General features: G+C 42.0%; 1 protein-coding gene across 3 annotated transcripts in view; it reads right to left on the minus strand.

Annotated features, from left to right (window-relative positions):
- Window positions 1-1342: 1342 nt before the first annotated feature.
- CHL1 (cell adhesion molecule L1 like) overlaps window positions 1343-22703 on the minus strand; it is a 54873-nt gene continuing 33512 nt past the window's right edge. For 2 of the 3 annotated variants that reach the window (XM_069967142.1, XM_069967141.1), the window contains exons 11-26: window positions 22525-22636; window positions 21394-21560; window positions 21152-21308; window positions 20307-20431; window positions 19480-19581; window positions 19069-19266; window positions 18052-18122; window positions 16665-16887; window positions 14126-14259; window positions 12437-12641; window positions 11624-11746; window positions 9734-9913; window positions 8257-8322; window positions 5815-5946; window positions 5226-5298; window positions 1343-3079 (exon numbers count right to left, since the gene is read on the minus strand). In XM_069967142.1, the coding sequence (XP_069823243.1) occupies window positions 2869-3079; window positions 5226-5298; window positions 5815-5946; window positions 8257-8322; window positions 9734-9913; window positions 11624-11746; window positions 12437-12641; window positions 14126-14259; window positions 16665-16887; window positions 18052-18122; window positions 19069-19266; window positions 19480-19581; window positions 20307-20431; window positions 21152-21308; window positions 21394-21560; window positions 22525-22636 (2279 nt within the window). In that variant the 3' untranslated portion in view covers window positions 1343-2868. The remainder of the gene's footprint in view (window positions 3080-5225; window positions 5299-5814; window positions 5947-8256; window positions 8323-9733; window positions 9914-11623; window positions 11747-12436; window positions 12642-14125; window positions 14260-16664; window positions 16888-18051; window positions 18123-19068; window positions 19267-19479; window positions 19582-20306; window positions 20432-21151; window positions 21309-21393; window positions 21561-22524; window positions 22637-22703) is intronic. The other variant, XM_069967143.1, reaches the window with a different exon arrangement.

Genomic DNA, 22703 nt, shown 5'->3' on the forward strand with positions numbered 1-22703 from the left:
GCTCCTTATTAATATAGTTTATGTTCTATCAATCTAATTGATAACAACCAGAAAACAGTTTCTCACGTGCATTTAGTTTCCTCCATATATCAGTAATCTGGTCTCTATTTGGCAGCTTGTTTCTAAGCTGGAAGAGTCCATTGTGTGGGGGGAGATCTGTGCTGTTCTCTTCCTGGATGCTGGATGATTGTATATGAGCGGCAGTGTAATATAAAGATATTCTGTGTAATATAGAGGAGGAGGAGAAGCCATAAGTGGTGTAGCAGTAGCCTCTGTCCTCTGTGGTGATGTCTCTCTGGGAGAAGATTGTGTGTTTTTCCTTCAGTGTGCTATTGCTGCAGTAGGCTGTGTGTGTTCTATGGCTGCAGCAGGCTGTGGGTGTGTGCGTGCTTTGGCTGCAGGAGGCTGTGTGTGTATGTATGTGTGCTATGGCTGCAGCAGGCTGTATGTGTGTGCGCTATGGCTGCAGCAGGCTGTATGTATGTGTGTGCTATGGCTGCAGCAGGCTGTATGTGTGTGTACTATGGCTGCAGCAGGCTGTATGTGTGTGTGTGTGCTATGGCTGCAGCAGGCTGTGGGTGTGTGCGTGCTTTGGCTGCAGGAGGCTGTGTGTGTATGTGTGTGTGCTATGGCTGCAGCAGGCTGTATGTGTGTGCGCTATGGCTGCAGCAGGCTGTATGTATGTGTGTGCTATGGCTGCAGCAGGCTGTATGTGTGTGTACTATGGCTGCAGCAGGCTGTATGTGTGTGTGTGTGCTATGGCTGCAGCAGGCTGTGGGTGTGTGCGTGCTTTGGCTGCAGGAGGCTGTGTGTGTATGTGTGTGTGCTATGGCTGCAGCAGGCTGTATGTGTGTGCGCTATGGCTGCAGCAGGCTGTATGTATGTGTGTGCTATGGCTGCAGCAGGCTGTATGTGTGTGTACTATGGCTGCAGCAGGCTGTATGTGTGTGTGTGTGCTATGGCTGCAGCAGGCTGTATGTGTGTGTACTATGGCTGCAGCAGGCTGTATGTGTGTGTACTATGGCTGCAGCAGGCTGTATGTCTGTATGTATGTGTGTGCTATGGCTGCAGCAGGCTGTACGTGTGTGTTTGCTATGGCTGCAGCAGGCTGCCTGTGTGTCATAGAGAGAGGCAGAAATTAAAGGGGTAGTCTGGGCATCAGTGAAAATCTAGGAGGGACAGGGGGTTGGGTTTATAATAAAGAAGTCCTATTTACCTGTCCCATGCCCCAACAGTGCAACATGGAACGCGTTTTACTATTCTTAAGGACCAAAAAAGACAAATCTTCCAAGTAATTAAAAAACAGTTAGTGACTTTTTTAGAATTTGTTTTTATTTTATTTCATTTTTTTAATTTATTTATTTATTTTATAAAAAGGCAAAGTACAAACCAGACAACACAAAGCTTCAACCTTCCTCCATTTCATCAGCATCTAGGATTTCTTCAGTTACACAACTTAACACTTCTTATTCTTTTATGGTTTCATGCAGAGACAAGGTGGCATCAACACAAGAATTAATGGAGTCCATGTATCTGTCATGTGGAGGGCTTGAGGGCTGCGAACTCATTACTTAAATTTTAAGGGGTTATCCAGGATTAGAAAAACATCTAGTTTCGTACAAAAACAGCACCACCCCTGTCCTTAGGTTGTGTGTGATATTACACATCAGCTACAGTCACTTCAATGGAACTGAGCTGCAAACCCTACATCCAAACTGAGGATAGAGGTGTTGCTGTTTCTGGAAGAAAGTGGCCATGTTTTTCTAGTCCTGGATAACCCATTAAATGGCTAGGCCTTCAGTCACCACTGTCAGTCCCTGGCTATTGTTCACCCCCTGCTCACATTACCATCAGTCTGGGGCTCTCTATCTGTTGAAAAACTACAACTCCCAGTATGCTTCATCACAACGACTTACCCCAGGTTTTGGTTGTAGAAAAACAATTTGGAGGCTATCCTCTAAGCAGAAGCATAGTCAGGAGGGGTAAGATGCTGTATTCCGTTCTCCTTTTTTTCCCAGTGATATCTTATCTTGGATTGGAGCCCATACCCTGAATGACAGCCATGCCACTCAACTCACACATACACATGCAGAATTGCTTCCGATAAGCATGCTTGTGTTATCACAACTGACAAGGAAATAATCTGTTATCAAAGTCATTTGAAAGTGGCTTATATCCCAAGAGATCAAAGGATTGGGTATGTTAAATTTCAAGTTGGGGCACTCCCATATACAAGAGTTGGGGCAAGGCCATACACAAAAAAAACAGCGCATTGTGCAGACTTAAATCCAGGTCAGACTTTGTTCTGCAGATTTTATCCGATCGCAGGTTTTACATGTATCCCACAAAATCAGGAAACCATCACATATAACGTTATATTAAAACTGGGGCTGTAAGCTACGGTACAGTATATAACATGAAGCATGACACACATGTACAATACACCATCAATATACAGTTTCGTGATTTCATTTTCTTTCCCATTGCAGCTGAACTATTTCTATGGTTACACAGTTCACCGGGACTTTTCTTGCCCCCATAGTGGTTCTGTAAAGTGGGAAGTATAGACAAACATTGGATCTTCGTATCACATGCATGAAGGCTACACTCATCTTTCCACATTGGTGCGTGTATGCGATGACGTCCTTTACAAAATACTTATATTCATGTGCAGGAATAAACGGTTCTTCAGTCGTATATAACGCATAATGATTGGGCAAAAAGATGATGAGAAAGAAAGAATGTTACAGATTCTGGTTATGATGGAATATTCAAGTCAGTTATTCTGTTTCCACCAAATTTGCCTTTCACGTTTCTTGTTGTATTTCAATATATAAGATAAAGTTCTTTGCGGATGCAGTGCAGGTATTAGGTGTGGACAGCCTGAATGTGTGCGCTTCCATCCTCTGGATTTTTCTCCTTTGATTCTGTGTAAGCTCCGATGAAAGATCCGTCCTCGTTGAAGTGACTGTGTTCTCCATCGCTATACTGGACCAGGCTGTCCACACTGTCATAGGTTTTAATATCAAGGCTTAAAGAGTCCATGCTGCCATTGGTTGCCTTCTTATCACTGCAAGTACTGTAATGGGAAAAAAAGAGGTTAAAGTCTTGGCCACTAGGTGTCTTACTTCCCTCCAAACTCCTGTCCACTGTCTGTTGTTATGCTCACTCTGTCTCTAATAACAGAGGAGTTGGTGCTGTCCTGTGATTGAACAGGCTATTAATGGAAATAAGGATCCTATTACAGGGGGCAATTATCTGCTGAATGGGGCAGATATAGCCCTTTATAATAAAGACAACGATCAGCCGAGGAGACGATCATCAGCTGATCATTGCCTTTCAGCATGTTGTAAAATCATTGGCCATGCATTGCTACGTGTATTAGGTGATGCATGGCCTATGGCTGATGAGAGGGTAAAGAAAATAAAGATTATGCTTACTGGTCCACGCTCTCCCAGTGTCCTCCTGGCCTGTTTCTGGGATTTCCAGCTGACTGTGATTAGGAAGTGTCGATGGTGGCCGCAGTCAGCAGGGAATCCCAGTAACGGGCCAGGAGGACACTGGGGGACATTGAACCCGTAAGCAACATGTTTATTATTTTCTGTATAAAACGAGGGTTACATGGACATAGTTAACAATATCCGTGCAGTCCTTGCCACACGTTAATGGAGCTGTGTAATAATCTAGTAGATTTGTGTAATAATCTAGTACACCGCAAATTGGCCGTCTAACTAGAGATGATCAAACAGCGCTGATGTTCAGGTGCATACGAACTCGAACCATCGGTATTTGACTCCCGCAGTCTTCCCATACTGTGGGGAAGGTGGAGACAGCCTGAGTTCCGCCTGGAAAACAGGAATACAGCCTGGGCCATAGGTTGTATTCCTGTTTTCCAGGTGGTACTCGGGCTGTCTCCACCTTCCCCACAGAATGGGAAGACTGCGGGAGTCAAATACCGATGGTTCGAGTTCGTATGCACCTGAACATCAGCGCTGTTTGATCATCTCTACGTCTAAAGCGGCTCTAAGGGCCATATTGTACGGAAAGGTTATTGTGTGAAAATTGTCAGATTGATTTTAATCCCTTAGCGTACTGATGTGAGGAACATAGATAACATGTCAGTTTTACCCCAGGGCGAACGGCGTAAATGCGAAACTCCCCAAAAACAAATTCCTTTTTTTTAAATTTGACAGCGCAAATGATTTTTTTCCGGTTTCACCAGCATATGTTATAGAAAAATAATACCCGTCATTGCAAAGTACAGTTAGTTTCGCAAAAAATAAGGGCTCATACGGGTTTCTAGGGAAAAAAATGCAAGCGCTATGGCTTTTTAAACATAAAGTGGAAAAAGCAAAAGTGCAAAAACGGTTAAGCGATAATCTTTCTGTGTGTATGCCGGCAATGATCTAACGACTAGCGAAAATTCGTTCTTAATTGTTGATGGCATCTTTTGAGCTGCCCATAAAACCATTGTTCTTCATTACATTTATGTACTAGAGTATATGAACGATCACAATTACGATCGGAATTGCGATCATAACTAAGGACAAGCCTGTTATTGTTTGTATCCATGGGCATGTATGAAGAAAAACTACACTCTAAGCAGTACTGGATGAGTTCCGCTTTATTCCGATTTTAGGCTCTCGAAAGTGGAGAAAATGTAAAATCGCTTTGTCTAAGACCCAAAGGGGGAGATTTATCAAGCCTGCTCCTTGGACATTGCCAGGGAGAAGGCGCAAATTCGCCCCTTCTCCCTGGCGTACTCCTGCCATATCTCCTGCTCGCCCAATGCAAAGGTGGGGGGAGAAGGAGGCGTGTCCTCCTCCTGCGTCTGATTTACCATGATTTATGCCTGTTTGCAGGTGTGAATCATGGCAGGAATCTACACCTACTTAGGAGCAAGTGTAAATTTTTGTGCCCTCTGAATATCCCCTAAGTGTGAATATCCCCCTAAGTGTCTGTGTAAATACTGCTGGCAAATAGCCTAACTGTGGTCCATCGGAAATTTAGAGAATGTGAAATACCTAAGCACCGTGCAGGGGACTCTCAGGGGCTCAATATTAGCAGAGGGAGCACTAATGTATGGCCTGTACTCATTCACTAAGTTATCTGCTAGATTGTCTGTGAATAATATATTAGGATACAAAAATATGTTCACAGTATTTGTAGGGAACATGTTCATTACTCTGCAAATGCAAACTCTGAACTTCGTCCAATGCACTAACCTATAGTCATCAAAGAAGCGATCCTTCATAGACTGCACTTCCGGTTCAGGTTGGAGATCTTCTTTCTCCTTTACTGATAAACAAAAAGTACAGCAGATCAATAAATCCTAGGTTTTATACAAGATGTATATTAGGCCATGTTCACATGGCGTAAGACACCGTCTGTTCTGTGACCTGGCTGGGTCACGGAACCACGGAACGGCTGGTGTCAGAGAGGATCATCCTGGACGGTACTGCAGTACCAGCCGAATGTTCTTCACTACTGATGAAGTGGGATGCGGGCATGCCCAATTTGCTGCTGCACACAATGGAGAGTGCGGCTGGAGCCGCATGCTCCATTATGTGCACTGACAGGTTCTCGGCGGCTGCTATTCCATGAATAGTGGCTGCAGAAAACTTACACGTCAGGTTTTTGCGGTGTATACACTCCGGCCGGGATTCCCTTAGCCTGCAGCACAATGTAGGTTCAGTAGTAATTACGGCCATTGTTGAAAATCGGCAACAATGGCCGTGATTACTACTGAACTCACGTTGTGTGAACATAGCCTTATACTGTATTATATATTTTGAAGCTCTTATGTTACTGTACCTGCATATTTTCCTCCTCGGTTTATTTGCACAAAACAACCAACAAGCATTAAAAGTGTCAGCAGAGCCACAGCGCACATCAGCCCGATGAACCATCCCTGAGTGGACAGGCTCTGCGACGGGTTGGCGTAAGCTGCAATGAAATAGAACACAGATACAATATTAGTATTTAGTACAACAACACACATTTTGAAATTCTTTACTACTATGGATCTATCGTTCTATGTCTATTTCTACATGTACTGTAGGTGACAAACACATCACACACAAAGACTATAGTAAACATAGAGAAAAACCTACTTCTCCACAGCTTATATTTGTTTATCATGTGTGATATGGTTGGTTTTGCTGAAGGATATACTGTATAAATGAATTGGCAAAAAATCCTATCAAATTTATTCTTTGCACAGAACTGGCCTTGTCAGACCTTTGGAATCCTGCAAATATGAGAAAACTAAATCGTGTGCGGACAGGATGGATATCATAAAAGCTTATGCACACAGTAGATCCGCAGACACAGAGCCTACATAGGAATGCATAGAGGCTGTGTATGCATATACTGTTTAGCAAAGAGCATAATACTGAGGACCAGAACAAAGATTCCTATAAAAAGTTTTCCAGCTTAAGCTATTTAAGCCAACGTTAAAGCATAATTCTGATACACACATAAAAAACCAACACAGAGGCCAATGACCAAGAGTCTTAAACGTGTTAGTATGGGTACTCTATGGGTTCTCTATAAGCAGCAAGGGTCCATACACTATGCACTGACTATATGGAATCATGTATAGCTTTGACACAAACATAGGGTGAAATGAAGAAATCTTAGTTGTCTGCAGCGGCCACTAGGGGGAGCTTTGGAGCAACTATAGAAATGTTTGCCACATTGCTATGAATGCAGAACCAGTACATGGTGTAGTATATGATCACTGAAGCAAGGAGATTAATACATCTGTAGGAACTTCACTTGAAGTGAAACCCTGCCCCATTTCATAACAATTAAGAACAAAAAATAAAATGTTATATGGTTTGTTCTCATAACCCGGTAATGTCTAAAGTTCACATGTTGTAGAGAAATGCCAAAAGTTTTGATCAGTCTGAATCTGGGTGTTAAGACCCCAATTGACCCCTAATAGTGCTGGGAAAACCGCACAGAGTCACTGTCGTTAAATTTTCTTTGCAGAAATCAATAGTACAGGCGATTTTAAGAAACTTTGTAATTGGGTTTATTAGGCAAATCTGCCATTATCTGCATGTAAAATGCCTTTTCCCAGGTCCCCCCTCCTCTCCTTTCTGTCATCCACTGCTAAGAATCAGGAAATCTCAACTGTTTTTTTATCAGTCAGATCCTGTCTGAGCTATGGAGGAGGGAGGAGCGAGATTAGTCTGCAGCAGAGAGCAGAGAACAAAGGATTACACAGCGGGGGAGCTATTCAGAGTGCTATTTAGAGATCAGAGAGGTCAGTGGTGACTTCAGAGGAGAGAGCCTGGTGATGTAGCTGTAGCTTAACTCTTTGTTGTCCTGTTTTGCTGCTTTTACTTTCTCTCTCCATAGGAAAACCATGAAGACAGGGGGAAGAGCTTCAAACTGCATTTTATGATAAAAATTCATTTTTCGGCTAATAAACCCAATTACAAAGTTTCTTAAAATTGCCTGTACTATTGATTTCTTCAAAAAAATTTATAACAACAGTGACACTTTAAAGCCCCTATTGATCAGCTGGAGCAAGCGAGCGCCAACCTCTCAGGTCAGCACTCGCTTGTTCCTCATTCCCCGCTCGCTGCCAGTGCTATTACATGCGCCAACAGTGAGCGGGTAAGTGCGGGGAAGGGGGGGGGTTCTCTCCAGACTATCTCTAGAGCCTGTAGGAGATAGCCACGGTCTGCTGCCGCCATTCCTATTACACAAAGCGATGGCAGCAGATCATTGCTAGGCTGATCGTTGCTGTTTCAGCTTGTTGAAAGACAACGATCAGCCAACATTGTGCACGTCGGCTGATCATTGTCTTCTATTACACAAAGTGATTAATGGCCGATATCGGTTTCGCTTTGTGTAATAGGGCCTTAAGTCTGTTCTCTCTTTACTTTGAACTATGTAATGGGAATGGTCTTTTTAGTTCTTGTATAGAAAGTTAGCTATTATAAATTCAGTAAGTAAGGTAAGTACGTACAGGCAGTGGAGAAGCAGGAGGTTTAGTTCAAAGAGGTTTTCCCACCTACCTGTTGATGGTCTCTGACCACCTACCCTTACAAAACAGAAATTAGGTGACCCCAATGTCCTGACAAGTAGTAGTCCTAGAGGTAGGACACCCCACCTGTCAGACATTTATACCATAAATATGTAAGGTGAAAACCTCTTTGACAGATCTAGCAGGCAATCTAGCTGAACAGAGAGTTTATCACATACAGCAAAGTCATCTCCCAAGCAAGTAGCAAGACAAACCTATAGCAGGAACCTTGGCAGCAAAAGCAGAAGTTTGAGTTGGAGAAGAAGAAATAGTAGAAAATCCTGGAAGAAATGAGATTTTTTTTTTTTTTTTTAGATTATTTCATTTGTACAATTTCCAGTTTACAGCGGATTCCTAATCAATGTCACCTGAGAATTCCAGCCATTCATTGTTACAGTTAACTAGAGAATGATCTGTATAAACCAGGGACGGGGAACCTTCTGCCCTCCAGCTCTTGCAAAACTACAATTCCCATCATGCCTTGACAACCAGGGACAAAAAACTAATACTCTTCAGGAGGCCCTGCTGCCACCCATGTACTTTTTGGTAAGAAGTCAATAGCTAGACCATTGTCTTTTACAGTTCAAGTAGATGATTTACTGTGGATGGGAACTTGGATAAGAACCAGGCTTTGTGAATCATCCTATGTATTCCCAGTTATTAGTAGGTGTGCCATGTCTGCCACAAATAGGCTGAGACAGTCTGTTATGTCTCATTTTCATTGCAGGTAGTCCATCTTATATCTTGTAAAAAAAAAACACAATATTTTCCTATAAATAACAATAAAACAATAAGGGCCAATTGTCTGGATTTTGGATGTTATGTAGTTCTTGTTCACAGGAACATACAGAACCTATCATTAGAGGGTTTGCTCATTTCTCATGCAAAAGCGAAACTGAAGGCATGAAAGGACGTTCATAGACATGTTCCTCCATTGCTGGCGCTCATAATGCTCAAGATGTATCCAACATCCTAGTATAATAAGTGCCGAGAACAATAATAACCTATAACATATCTTACTTGCCTGTGTGATGGTCAGTCTTTCCTCACTCATAGGCTGGTTATATCCAATACTGTCACACTAATAACCAATGAGAAATCTTGCTTGTGTGATGGTCAGTCTTTTCTCACTCACAGGCTGTATATATCTAATACTGGAGCACTAATAACCTATAACATATCTTGCTTGTGTGATGGTCAGTCCTTCCTCGCTCACAGGCTGGCTGCATCCAATACTGGCTCACTAATAACCTATAACATATCTTACTTGCTTTTGTGATGGTCAGTCCTTCCTCGCTCACAGGCTGGTTACATTCAGTACTGGTACACTAATAACCTATAACATATCTTACTTGCTTGTGTGATGGTCAGTCCTTCCTCGCTCACAGGCTGGTTACATTCAGTACTGGTACACTAATAACCTATAACATATCTTACTTGCTTGTGTGATGGTCAGTCCTTCCTCGCTCACAGGCTGGCTGCATCCAATACTGGCTCACTAATAACCTATAACATTTCTTACTTGCTTTTGTGATGGTCAGTCCTTCCTCGCTCACAGGCTGGCTGCATCCAATACTGGCTCACTAATAACCTATAACATATCTTACTTGCTTGTGTGATGGTCAGTCCTTCCTCGCTCACAGGCTGGTTACATTCAGTACTGGTACACTAATAACCTATAACATATCTTACTTGCTTGTGTGATGGTCAGTCCTTCCTCGCTCACAGGCTGGCTACATCCAATACTGGTACATGCTCGGAGGTAGAACTTGTACTTCACACCAAGCTCCAGACGGGGGACCTTGTGTCTGACTGCGTCTGGGTTACTTATGGTGATGTTATGTAGACTCCCAATGACGTCACTTTCATTAACTAAAAGACACAGAAATAAAACATAAGTAGGTGTATAAAACATAAAAATGGATTCATATAGTTGGTTTCCAATCTTTACTGCCTTATACCCAGATAAGACCCTCAAGCTACCATGATACCATAGACTTTCCATACAGTACAACTACTTCTAGATGGCCCTCCACTACTACTCCCAGCTTTATTGATGGCACAATGATATAGCAATATTATAAAGAAAAACAGCTGCGATTTTCTTGTATGTATAGCTGAATGTGTGGCTGTTGGGGAGGGGCAGTGCTTCTAACAGTGCTCCCAGTCAAAGATTACGCCGACCAACAGCACGGGACCGGCGCTGAGGAGGAAGGTAAGACACATACCTTCCTCCTCTGTGTTCCGGCCGCTATAGAGGGCTATCAACAGGTTGGATTCTTCTAATCTGCTGATAGTTTCCCTTTAATAAGAGACTGAAAGCAAGAACAAGGGGCCACGATCTGAGGTTATTGGGGGAAAGATCAGAAACATGAGAAAATATTATTTTACTGAAAGAGTAGTAGCACTGTATTTTCCAGCTTATAAGGCGACTGGGCGTATAAGATGACCCCAGACTTTTAAGCAAATTGTCAGGGGTTCGCCTTATAGGCCGGAAAATGTTAACCCCTGCCTGACTGCAGCCCTGCTGCGGTCAGGCAGGGGTTAACTGCAGCTAAATTAAAAACGGGTACTCAGTGAGTTAAAGGTTTGTTTTTTTTGTAGTGGTCGTCCCATACGGTGGGGATGGGGCCATTTTTTAACCCCCCCACCGTATGTGGCGACTATACCCAACGTATAAGACAACCCCCACTTTAACCCTAATTTTTCGGGCTTAAACTGTCTTCTTATACGCCGGAAAATACGGTAGATGCTTGGAACAAACTTCCAGCAGATGTAATTGGTACATCTACATTAAGTGAATGTAAACCTGCCACATACTGTATACTGTATCTAATATAAAGTCGGACAAGGTGGGCTTTTTTTCTGATGAAAATCTGCTATGTTCCTTTGACCTTAAAGGGGTTATCCAGCGCTACAAAAACATGGCCACTTTCCCCCTATTGTTGTCTCCAGATTGGGTGGGGTTTTGAAACTCAGTTCCATTGAAGTAAATGGAGCTATATTGCAAACCGCACGTGAACTGGAGACAACAGGGGGAAAAGTGGCCATGTTTTTGTAGCGCTGGATAACCCCTTAAAAAAGAGATTTATCAAACATGGTGTAAAGTTCATTTTCCAAAGAGTCTGTGAGGAATAAAAAGGAGTAAAAATGTGAAGAATCTGATTGGTTGCTAGTTTCACTTTACACCATGTTTGATAAATCTCCCCCTAAGTGATTTAAATCTGTCCAAGCAATTAGAATTCCTACGTACCGTATGCATAAATGATCTGAATAATCTTCTCTATATTGGAATGGGAGATATTGAGATGCTGACTACACCCTGCTCTGTCCGTGGTTAGTTTATCTATTATACCAATATTCTATGAGTTTATACCCTTTACAGGGAGTGTCATGGATTCATCTATGATAGTACATGTCCTTCTATTCATGGCATTCAGAGAAGAGCTTATTCAGGGTGGAAAACCTTTTTAATATTTTTGAAGAACTCAATCTCCTCTTATTTTTGCAGTGATAAAGAATAATTGTAAGATATTTTCTGTACATTTTGTATATTCCATGATCCACAGTAAATGTACATACTTGTCTGGTGCTGCAGTATGTAGCTGATGAGGATACCATTTGTTGTCTTCGGTGGAGCCCAGGACAGTGTAAAGGACTCTGGGTCAGAACTTACAATTCGTAGAAACTGTGGTTGTTCAGGCACTGATAAAAAAAAGAATAGCCTTAAAGGGGTTCTTTGCAGAACAAAAAAAAGTCTCATGTCTTCCCGTACTTATCAGCTGCTGTATGTCCTGCAGGAAGTGGTGTATTCTTTCCAGTCTGACACAGTGCTTTCTGCTGCCACCTCTGTCCATGTCAGGAGCTGTCCAGAGCAGTAAAGGTTCTCTATGGGCATTTGTTACTGCTCTGGACAGTTCCTGTCAAGGACAGAGATGGCAGCAGAGAGCACTGTGTCAGACTAGAAGGAATACACCACTTCCTGCAGGACATACAGCAGCTGATAAGTACTGGTATACCTGAGATTTTTAAAATAGAAGCAATTTACAAACCGGTTGATTTGAAAACCATTTTATTTCTCTGGAATACTGGAATTTAACAACATTTAATGAAATGTCTCCAAAAGACCACCTCTTTGAGAAGACCACCTTATCCAGACCAGCTCTCCTATGGCAGATTTTTTATATTATGCTATGACACATACAGGCCATGTTTTTGGAGATCACTCCCCCCCCCCCCCCAAGAAGACCCCAATTTTGGATGGTCGTCTCTAAGAGGTTTTCCTGTATTTCCGTGTTACAGGTCGTATACCAGGTCACCTGTCATATAAACCAATCTATCATGTAAGTATTTCCATGGAACAGAAGACATTAGTTTTGCATCATCTTTTCTTACCTCCTTCTGGAGTTTGGAATGTGACATGGACACTCTCTGGGCCATCGCCTCGATTGTTATAGGCAGCAACAGATACTTTATACTCGCAGAATGGATGAAATATTGGGATTCTCCCTGAGTTCCTTTGACCAGGAAATGACAGAGAATGCCGCTCCCCATGATGCATTTTTCCATCATGTAGACTTTTTACTTTCCAGTAGATTATCTAGAAGAATAAAGAAATATAGGAAATACTGCACGAACAAGAAAGGAACCATAAAGCAGGACTCTTCTAACCTAATGAGGGTCACATGACCCATATGCATAACAACTATTACAAAAACAGCACCACCCCTGTCCCCAGGTAGTGTGTGGTATTACAATTCAGCTCCATTTGCTTCTATGGAACTGAGCTGCAATACCACACCCAAACAGAGGGCAAGAAAGGTGCTGTTTCTAAAAAAAAAAAAAAAAAAAAAAAAGGCCATGTAACTCTTTTAACTCTCTATGTCATCAGAAACAAAATCTTAGCTATAACCACAACTTCTGTTTATAAAATTTTAAAAATAGTTTTTTCCCCCTCTAACTTTTTTTCCACAGTTTGGGGACAAAACAGTCCAATGTTCTATGTTCTACAGGGGCAGAAGTAGAGGACTGGGCAGCACCAGCATTAGGAGGGGGTATTTTGGGTGGTACACACATTGGCATCTTGGGGGGTACACACATTGGCCTCTTGGGGGGGTACACACATTGGCTTCTCGGGTGGTACACACATTGGCCTCTCGGGTGGTACACACATTGGCATCTCGGGGGGTACATACATTGGCCTCTTGGGGGGTACACACATTGGCCTCTTAGGGGGTACACACATTGGCCTCTTGGAGGGTACACACATTGGCAACTCGGGTGATACACACATTGGCAACTCGGGTTGGTACACACATTGGCCTCTGGGGTGGTACACACATTGGCCTCTGGGGTGATACACACATTGGCAACTCGGGGTGGTACACACATTGGCCTCTGGGGTGGTACACACATTGGCCTCTCGGGTGATACACACATTGGCAACTCGGGTGATACATACATTGGCATCTCCGGGTGGTACACACATTGGCATCTCAGGGGGTACACACATTGGCATCTCGGGGGGTACATACATTGGCATCTTGGGGGGTACATACATTGGCATCTCGGGGGGTACACACATTGGCATCTCGGGGGGTACATACATTGGCATCTCGGGGGTTACATACATTGGCATCTCGGGGAGTACACACATTGGCATCTCGGGGGGTACACACAAGAGCTTTTAGAAGTTCACTGTGCTAGAAGCAGCTGATAGCATGTGGATCAGAAATTCCACCAGACAGTAATGACTATTACTCCCATACTTTTCATGCATTTAGCATTTGCTGATAAGTCTTTAAATGGCATTTTTTCAGCTTTGAAGGGAAAATACTAAGGAATAGCTATAGCTGTTGGACTATCCATACCCTTAATGTAGTTGTCTGAGGCTGCAATCACCTAAAACACTGCTTTTTAATACTGCTCTAAAGTGCCATAGAGGTGGGACCAGGAAACTTCAGTGCCATGACCACGCCTCTATGACACTTCACAGTACACATATACAGTATTTTTTAGATGATTACAGCCTTGGACAACTACATTTAGGAGGTTTTGTTTATTATAAATTATTATGTTGTATACCTTGTAACCAGACAGATGTCCTCGTATACTGTCCTGTGATATTTCTGTCCATGTCACATTGGCTGTCATTTGGTTTGTGGCTGTGATGTGGTTGTCAAGGATCACTGACACATTAGAAGGAGCCGCATCTGGAACTAGAAAGACCATTCTTTTCAATGTATTATATGCACATTTTTCTTTTTTTTCAGCCATGTATACAATCGATAGATAAAAGGCTTCAAATTCCTAATAAATTACATAATGGAGTAATAAAGTCATGTTAAGAAATGTCCAGGTACTGCAACTTATACAGTCATACAATCATACAGTCATGGACCAAAGGAGCGTAAACAAAACCTAGAAGTAAGGCCAGATTTTCTTCTGGGCACAGGAGACATTTCTAGAGGCCATACTTTAGGTGGGCATCTGCTCTTACCCTCATTCTGACATGGTTGCTGGCACTGTCAGCTAACAGGAGGAGTAGCCAATGTCAGAAGGGAGGGGGAGGGGGGAGATGGCAGAGGGCCCAGGTTACATTTAATTTGCCACTGGCCTTCTACTGTTGGGAGCCAACCTTTAGTCATCAATCACTGCTGTTCAGGGATTTAACACCTCATGTTGAATGATACTGATAGGTTAACTATTTCAGTGCCATCTACCATTACCAGTTACTGTTATAGGAACTGTGTAAGATATGTGCCTCCACTACATGGATGAAATTAAGTAAAGTTACCCATTTTATTGCAGTCCCAGTTTCCTGGTCTACACTGCACCACCAAGATCATGGCCGTCCCTTTCACGATCAGCCAGGGCATTGTAAAGAAGGATTGCGCTGGGCCACTGCATATTAGGTCTGGGACTCCCCATTGGGTACATTTTGGTGGGCAGCTTGTTTCTTAGGACAGTTAGGGCCCTATTCCACCGGACGATTATCGTCCGCATAATCGTTAACAATTAACGATCTCAAACGACCGCTATTGCGAAAGACCTGAAAACATTCACTCATTTCCATGGAACAGTAATCGTTACTTATGATCGTATTTGCGATCGTTTTTTCTTCGCTATTGCGTTCGTATCTACTGCGAACGACCGAATGATGTCTTATTCAATACAATCGATTTGCAACGTTTTGCAAAAAAGCAACAATAAAAATAGGTCCAGATCTTAAGGCCCTATTCCACGGAATGATTATCGTTCATAAACTCGCTCCAACAACCGCTCGTTAACGATCACTAAACGATTTTTTTTAGCGAACGATAACACATAACGTGAACGATGTATGTAGTGTAACGATTATTTTGTGGTCGTTACATGGTCGTTTAAAACGTTCGCCGGGGTGATCATGACCATACGACACACCTACTGTTTTTAAACCTTTATACGAACGACTCAAAGATTTCTAATTTTACGAACCGATTAGCGAATTATCTTTCAAAGACCAACGACTTTTTTTTGACATGCTGAAAAACAATTTTGAACGGCAGTATTTGTCGTTCGCTCGTTTACACCAATTCCACGAAGCAATTATCGTTAACGAGCGGTCGTTGGAGCGAGTTTATGTACGATAATCGTTCCGTGGAATAGGGCCTTTATAAAGCGATCAACGATTTCTCGTTTGGTCGTTAATCGTTAACTGCATTTCAACCGAACGACTATCGTTTAGATTCGAACGATTTAACGATAATCTGAACGATAATTGTCTGGTGGAATAGGGCCCTACCAGTCAGCTAAAGGCTGGTGCAGCTTGTTGCTGCCAAGTGAGTCAACTAGGCAGCACTTTGGGAAGGGGTGGGGGGTGCATAAAAGAGAGTTATTATTGGAATATCACCTATTAGGGCTCGTTCACACAGAGCAAAAGCAGCTGAATTTCTGCGCTGAATCAGCGCTGAAATTTCAGCCGTTAAAATAGGTACAGAGCTAATTTCCATTGTGTTGAATGGAAATTCTGCTCTGCAGTTCACACAGTGGAATTTCCGCACTGAACTAATCCGCTTTCCGCCAGAAGAATGAACATGTTCATTCTTCCGCTAGCGGAAGCCTATACAAACCAATGGGGCTCTAATTTTCTGTTTCAGCGCGGAATAAGCGCGTATTCAGCGCGGAATACAAGCGTAATATAAGCGGAAATTACGCGCCAAATCAGCGCGGAAATGGGGAAAAAAAGGGGGGGGAGGATTCTAGTATATATTCTGGTATAGTCTAGTTTACTCGCCAAATACTTGCTGAATTTCAGCGCTGAATGCATGCGGATTCAGCGCGGATTCCTCGAGTATTCCGCGCTGAATTTGTCAAGAGCTGATTACGAGCTGAACACTTTCCTAGCTGAATATGCCAGGATTCTGCTTGCATTCTGCTTATATTCTGCTCGGAATTCAGCGTCAGTTGATTTCAGGCGGAAATATTTCCTCGCGTAATCCGCCGCTTTTGCTCTGTGTGAACGTAGTCTTAGAATATTACCTTGAGTTTGAATAGCAACATAATATATTAAATAATGTGAAAAACAATTGCAATACTCAATAACACACATTAACCTATTGACCTTATAGTAAGTGAAACTCACTGTCTTCTCCCGAGTAAACAGTGTGGATCTCTGGAACTGGACCAGCTCCAATATTATTAATAGCTTGGACTCGAATGTCATATGGAACATAGGCTGGTGTGTTCTTTATTGTAAATTGTGGCCGTTTCACTTTCTTGTGATGCCAGTCTTTCTCCACACCCTGTAAACGCCAGCTGACTCTGTACTCGAATCCCGGACCATTTTGTTCATCTAAATTCAGGGGCTGAAACAGATGATAAAACAAAGTACCATGATGCCCTAAGTAGATACTGGGCGATATCATAGAGAAACGCGCTTTAGTACAACAGTAATGTTTGTTGTAGGCATCTATGTTCTTTCTCAATCCTCCAGAGATCTGCTACATATTATTCTTCATATATTTTCTGTCTAGTAATGCGTACAGTAGCAGCAGCAACAGTGGTAATGTTCAGTCTTGGTGCGTGCTGGATATAATGAAATGAGGGATGAGATAGCAAAGGCTCTAGCCAGTTCTGTCTGGTGTTTTTATTCTGGGATAAAAAAAAATTATTATTATTTTTTTTTTTTACAAAAGTTTTATTGTGAGGCCCGAACTCTCACCGATGCTGTTCTGATGGTGTTCGATATTACTGCTCACTACTTCCTGGACCCCATAACGACACAATCCTACAATGACTACACAGCCAATGACTGGCTACAGCTGTGACCTGCCTCAGATAGTGATTGGCCAAGTGGGCACTTCCTTCTTTGGACCAGGAAGTGGTGATTAGCAGGGCTCTGGCACAGTGACAGAGGTGTTGGGATAGGTAAGTTTTGTTTTTTTTTCTCTTATCCCAGCTGGTTATCTGTGGGCTGCCCACAATCACCAAACGTGAGACTAATAGCAATCTAGGCAATTGGACTACAAATCTGGACTGTATGATGTCATGTCCAGACGTTTTGCAGTTTGGGTTCCAGACAAATCCATAAACAATGTAACCCATGTACTTTGGCCCATACAATGCAATGGTATACAGTCCACTATTGCAGATCCATAAATGACTCACAGTTCATTTCTATCAAAAAGATCAGGAATGCAGTGATATAGTAGGTGAGTAAATACAGTAATGAGCTGTGGATTTATACACCTCCCCTGATCACACTGACTGTCTCTTCTTTGTACAGATTCTTTTGTGATCCTGTGAGATGCAGCCTGACACTGCTCTCCTGGATGTAAGATCTGAAGACTTTCCTCTCTATGGTGCAAGAGTATAGAAGTGTCACTAATATAACACTTAGGACTCAAAGCAAGTGTAATGAATCCAACTCCTCTGCCTATGTATTACACAGAGTGCTACTGTAATCCATGTAGAAAAAGATCAGAGGGAAAAATACAAATATAAGACTGGGATTTATTTACTGTTCGTACCTCCCATCTCACTGTCATTTCATCTGGACGATCAGCTTCAACAAATACAGTGTGTGGATTAACATCAGGAGCTAAAAACAGAACAAAAAGGCATTTAAAATTGTCATGTTTTCAAACACCGTATATATATATATATATATATATATATATATACTGTATATATATATATATATATATATATATATATATATAATCACAAAATACAAATTCTGTCCTTTTGTTTGGAAATCACAGATCATTTTTTGGTCAGTGAATATGGAAACACAGTGCCCACACAGGCTACACAAATGCAGTGTGATGGCACAATGGAAAGTCTTAAGATTAGGGCTTAAAGGGTAATTTAAATAAATTGGTAATTTAATACTATTGAAAAAACTCAAGTCTTGCAGTACTTATCATCTGCTGTATGCTCTACAAGAAGTGGTGTATTGTATTCATTCCAGTCTGACACAGTACTCTATACTGCCATCTCTGTCCATGTCAGGAACTGTCACGAGCAGTAGCAAATCTCCATAGAAAACCTCTCCTGCTTTGGACGGTTCCTGACATGGACAGAGGTGGCAGCAGAGAGCACTGTGTCAGACTGGAAAGAATACACCACTTCCTGCAGGGCATACATCAGCTGATAAGTTCTGGAAGACTTGAGATTTTTAAATAGAAGTATATTACAAATCTAACTTACTCTCTGACACCAGTTGATTTAAAAAGAAAAATCTCCTTTCATCACCAGAATTTTAGAATATCCCCAATAAATGAAAAGTGGTAACATTTGTTGGAATGTTGCTTTAATGCCAGTATACAAGCACACATGCAACATCATATTATGTGTCAAATAAAGAAAACTCAGCTTTATATATATATATATATATATATATATATATATATATATATATATATATATCTCACTTACCCAATACTTTGATAGAAACCACCAGTTCTATAATCTCCCAAATGCAGTGCAGTAAGATGCAAAGCATTACATGAAGTTACTAGGTTTATATGGTAAGTGCACATTACCTGCAGGCGGCGTTCTATAATTTTCTGAGACAAGACTTGAAGGACTGTTCCCAATTCCATTCACAGCAGAGACACGGAATCGGTAGTTAGTATTAGGAATAAGCTGCACAGGAAGAGAGGTGACATTTGCAGGGACTTTAGCCACATCTTCCCATTCTCCTGTTTCATCATTGCTCTTTATGTATTGGATGATAAATTCTAGAAAGGTAAAAATAATTTGGAAAACATAAAATTTTTCTAAGCATGTACAAACATATGACCATCCATCAATCACTTTTCAAACTTTTTTTTTTTAGAGTCCTATAAATCAACACACCAGACTAGAGGATGAGTAGATACTTAATAGTAGATGTTATAAATAAAAGAAACAGAATAATATATTTATTTTAATAATAAAAAAAATGAACATACCAGAAATAGGGCTGTTGTGACTGTCGCCGGCTGTCCAGGATAACACGGCACTACGGTCCTGCTTTTCCAAAAGCTGTACATTATCCGGGGGCATTGGAACATCTACAATAAAGAAACTCTCTTAGCAAAGAGGAATGATACGGCTTAAATTATATGGTGTAAACGTATATGATATTGCATGCAAAGTTCACTATTACTTTTCAAACACTATTACTACTCAATGAATTGCCCCATGAGCAATTAGGGACATGTGGCCCATATCAGGTTACAACCCCAGTGTAATACTTTGAATTAAAAAACCTTTTGACATGTCATTGTTCGGTTGGTGTCCCTGATTGGTTGGTGTCACTGAATGGTTGGTGTCATTGATCGATTGGTGTCACTGATTGGTTGGTGTCACTTATTGGTTGGTGTCACTGATTGGTCGGTGTTACTAATTGGTTGGTGTCATTGATCGATTGGTGTTACTGATTGGTTGGTGTCACTTATTGGTTGGTGTCACTGATTGGTCGGTGTCACTAATTGGTTGGTGTCATTGATCGGTTGGTGTCACTGATTGGTTGGTGTCACTTATTGGTTGGTGTCATTGATCGATTGGTGTCACTAACTGGTTGGTGTCACTGATTGGTTGGTGTCACTGATTGGTTGGTGTCATTAATCGATTGGTGTGACTGATTGGTTGGTGTAATTGATCAATTGGTGTCAGTGATTGGTTGGTGTCACTAATTGATTGGTTGGTGTCACTGATTGGTTGGTGTCATTGATCGATTGGTGTCACTGATTGGTTGGTGTCATTGATTGGTTGTTGTCATCAGTATTATATATACCTCGCACCGTCAGATGACTCTCAGCCTCCATTGAGTCTAGCCATGTATTGGCAATGCAGGTATAGGTGCCGCCATCTTTCCAGTTTACATCATTTATAGACAAAGTGTTTGTGTTCACTTGTATTCTGTATTAAAGAAAAAACATCGTGTGAGCAAGAATTAAATTAGTCAATGGTATCTGTCACCAAGGCTACTTACTGGGTTGTTGATTTACTACCCCTACCACCAGGTACATTGCTTTGTTTTTTTTTACATTAACAGACCGGCACTGGCGTGGGGGTGCTGGTGGCGAGGTTCGTTTTTTTAACCGCTGCTCGGTTTCTGTGCACGGCGGCTGTCTATTTCTGAGCACTGGCCCACTCCTGAGCACTGGGGCAGGCCTGCCAGCCCCTGGTGTGACGATCTCCCCTCTGTGATGCAGATCCATTGATTTTAAGGGGAGGGGGTCTCGTCACACTGGGGGCTGGCAGGCCTTCCCCAGTGCTCTGGGCGGGCCGTTGCTTGGGAATAGATCAGTGCTGTGCGCGGGAAGCAAGTGGCAGTTAAAAAAACAACAGCACCACCGGTATCCACGGTCTGTTAATGAAAAAAAACAAACAAACGATGTACCTAGTGGTACACAAGGTTACATTATGATGTTCGGTACCAGACATGGGCACTACTGACCATCTGTGTTTTTTCAACATAACATTTATGATGTTTTTGAGTTTTTAAACATTAGGCAATTTTTACATTCCTCTAAATGTATTTTTAGCTTGGTCTGCAAGCAAAGGACTCTCTAGATCCTTATGCCTGTCAATGGTCCCATTTTAACACATCTACAACTGTGAGGTGGTTATGGATACCTTTTTCTGTCTTCTTTCAGCTCCTGTCCATCTTTCATCCAGGTAATCCTCACAGAAGAACAGAGGTGGGGATCACATTGGACACGACAGGCCAGCGTTATGGAGTGCCATCTTCTAACCCACGGATTCTCCGGAGACACATACCCTTTCGTAGGTTCTATTCAAAAACACATATATAAAGTAAGTCTATCTCTCCATAAACCTAAGCACAATGTAATGCTCCAATACTGAAGGCGTCGTACCTCGAAGTATAAGGTTGGCATTAACTGAAGTGCTTCCTTTGCTGTTTGACACCTTACATGTGTATAAGCCGGCATCCTCTGCTTCCAACTTCTGAATATGAAGGCTACCATTGTCATCTATTATATGGCGCCCACTTTTAGGCTGGACTGTTCTCTTTCCATGATACCTTATAAAAAACACTTTATTAAATAACTCTTTCTCATTTGTAAAAACTTGAAATACACAATGCACTTGCTTCAAATTGCAAAAAATATAAGTTACATGTAAGGGTCCTATTAGACAAAGCAATTTTTAACTATAAACAATCACAAACGAGAGCTACCTGAAATAGTTCACCATATTAGATGGAACTTTATTTAAGACTGGCATACGAATACACTGGCCTTGATAAACCTCCTCCACTGAGTCTAATGCAAGATAATTACTCACTGCAAGACTGGTACTTCCACTGGCCACTAACACCCTACCATTGTGTAGCCATTGTTTTTGCTTCTGACAATTGATACAAGATTTTTTTATATTGTTTTGTGACTGCTCATAGGACCCACTATTATGCCCTACTATAAGTCCTGGGGGTATTTGAGTACTGAGACTGTAAACCCTGGTTTTGCAGCCTTATATTATTTACAATGTAACATTCATTTGAATCGAATGTACCACTAGATACATCGCTTTTTTGTTTTTTAAATGAACAGACCAGCACAGGGATGCCGGTGCCGATGTCCTTTTATTGAACCACTTCCCCATTCTCACGCACAACGCTGGTGTATTACCAAGCAGCAGCCGGCCATGAAGCACTGAAAGTGGGCCATGGGACAATCTCTCCTCCATTGATTCTAATAGAGCCACGTCACAGAGGGGTCCGGCCTCCAGTGCTTCATTCCGGGCCGGTGCTCGGGAATAGACCGGCGGCGTTCGCGGGAACCAAGCAGCGTTTCAAAAAAAGGGCAGCGCCACCGGCTTTCCCGCACCAGCACCGGTCTGTTGATGTAAAAAACAAAATAGCGGTGTACCCAGTGGTACATTCGCTTTAAATCATGTAAAATATAGAAACCAATATAATACATAGAGTGATGCACGAAAGGGTTTATTTTACTACTGTGTAATAGGCTAAAGGAGAATTCACTTACCATGTAACATCAGCCACAGGAAAGGCAAAGCTCTTGCAATGTAATGAGACATTTTGTCCCCACACCGCTGTGTATGACTTGTTCTCATGGGTGAATATCAATGGTACAATATCTACAGCATGGCAAAAAAATGTCAGAAAGATGTATAAAGAAACCAAAAATAGCTGCATAAAAATACT

The sequence above is a fragment of the Dendropsophus ebraccatus genome, chromosome 4 (assembly GCF_027789765.1).
Source record: "Dendropsophus ebraccatus isolate aDenEbr1 chromosome 4, aDenEbr1.pat, whole genome shotgun sequence".
NCBI classification, from domain to species: Eukaryota; Metazoa; Chordata; class Amphibia; order Anura; family Hylidae; genus Dendropsophus; species Dendropsophus ebraccatus.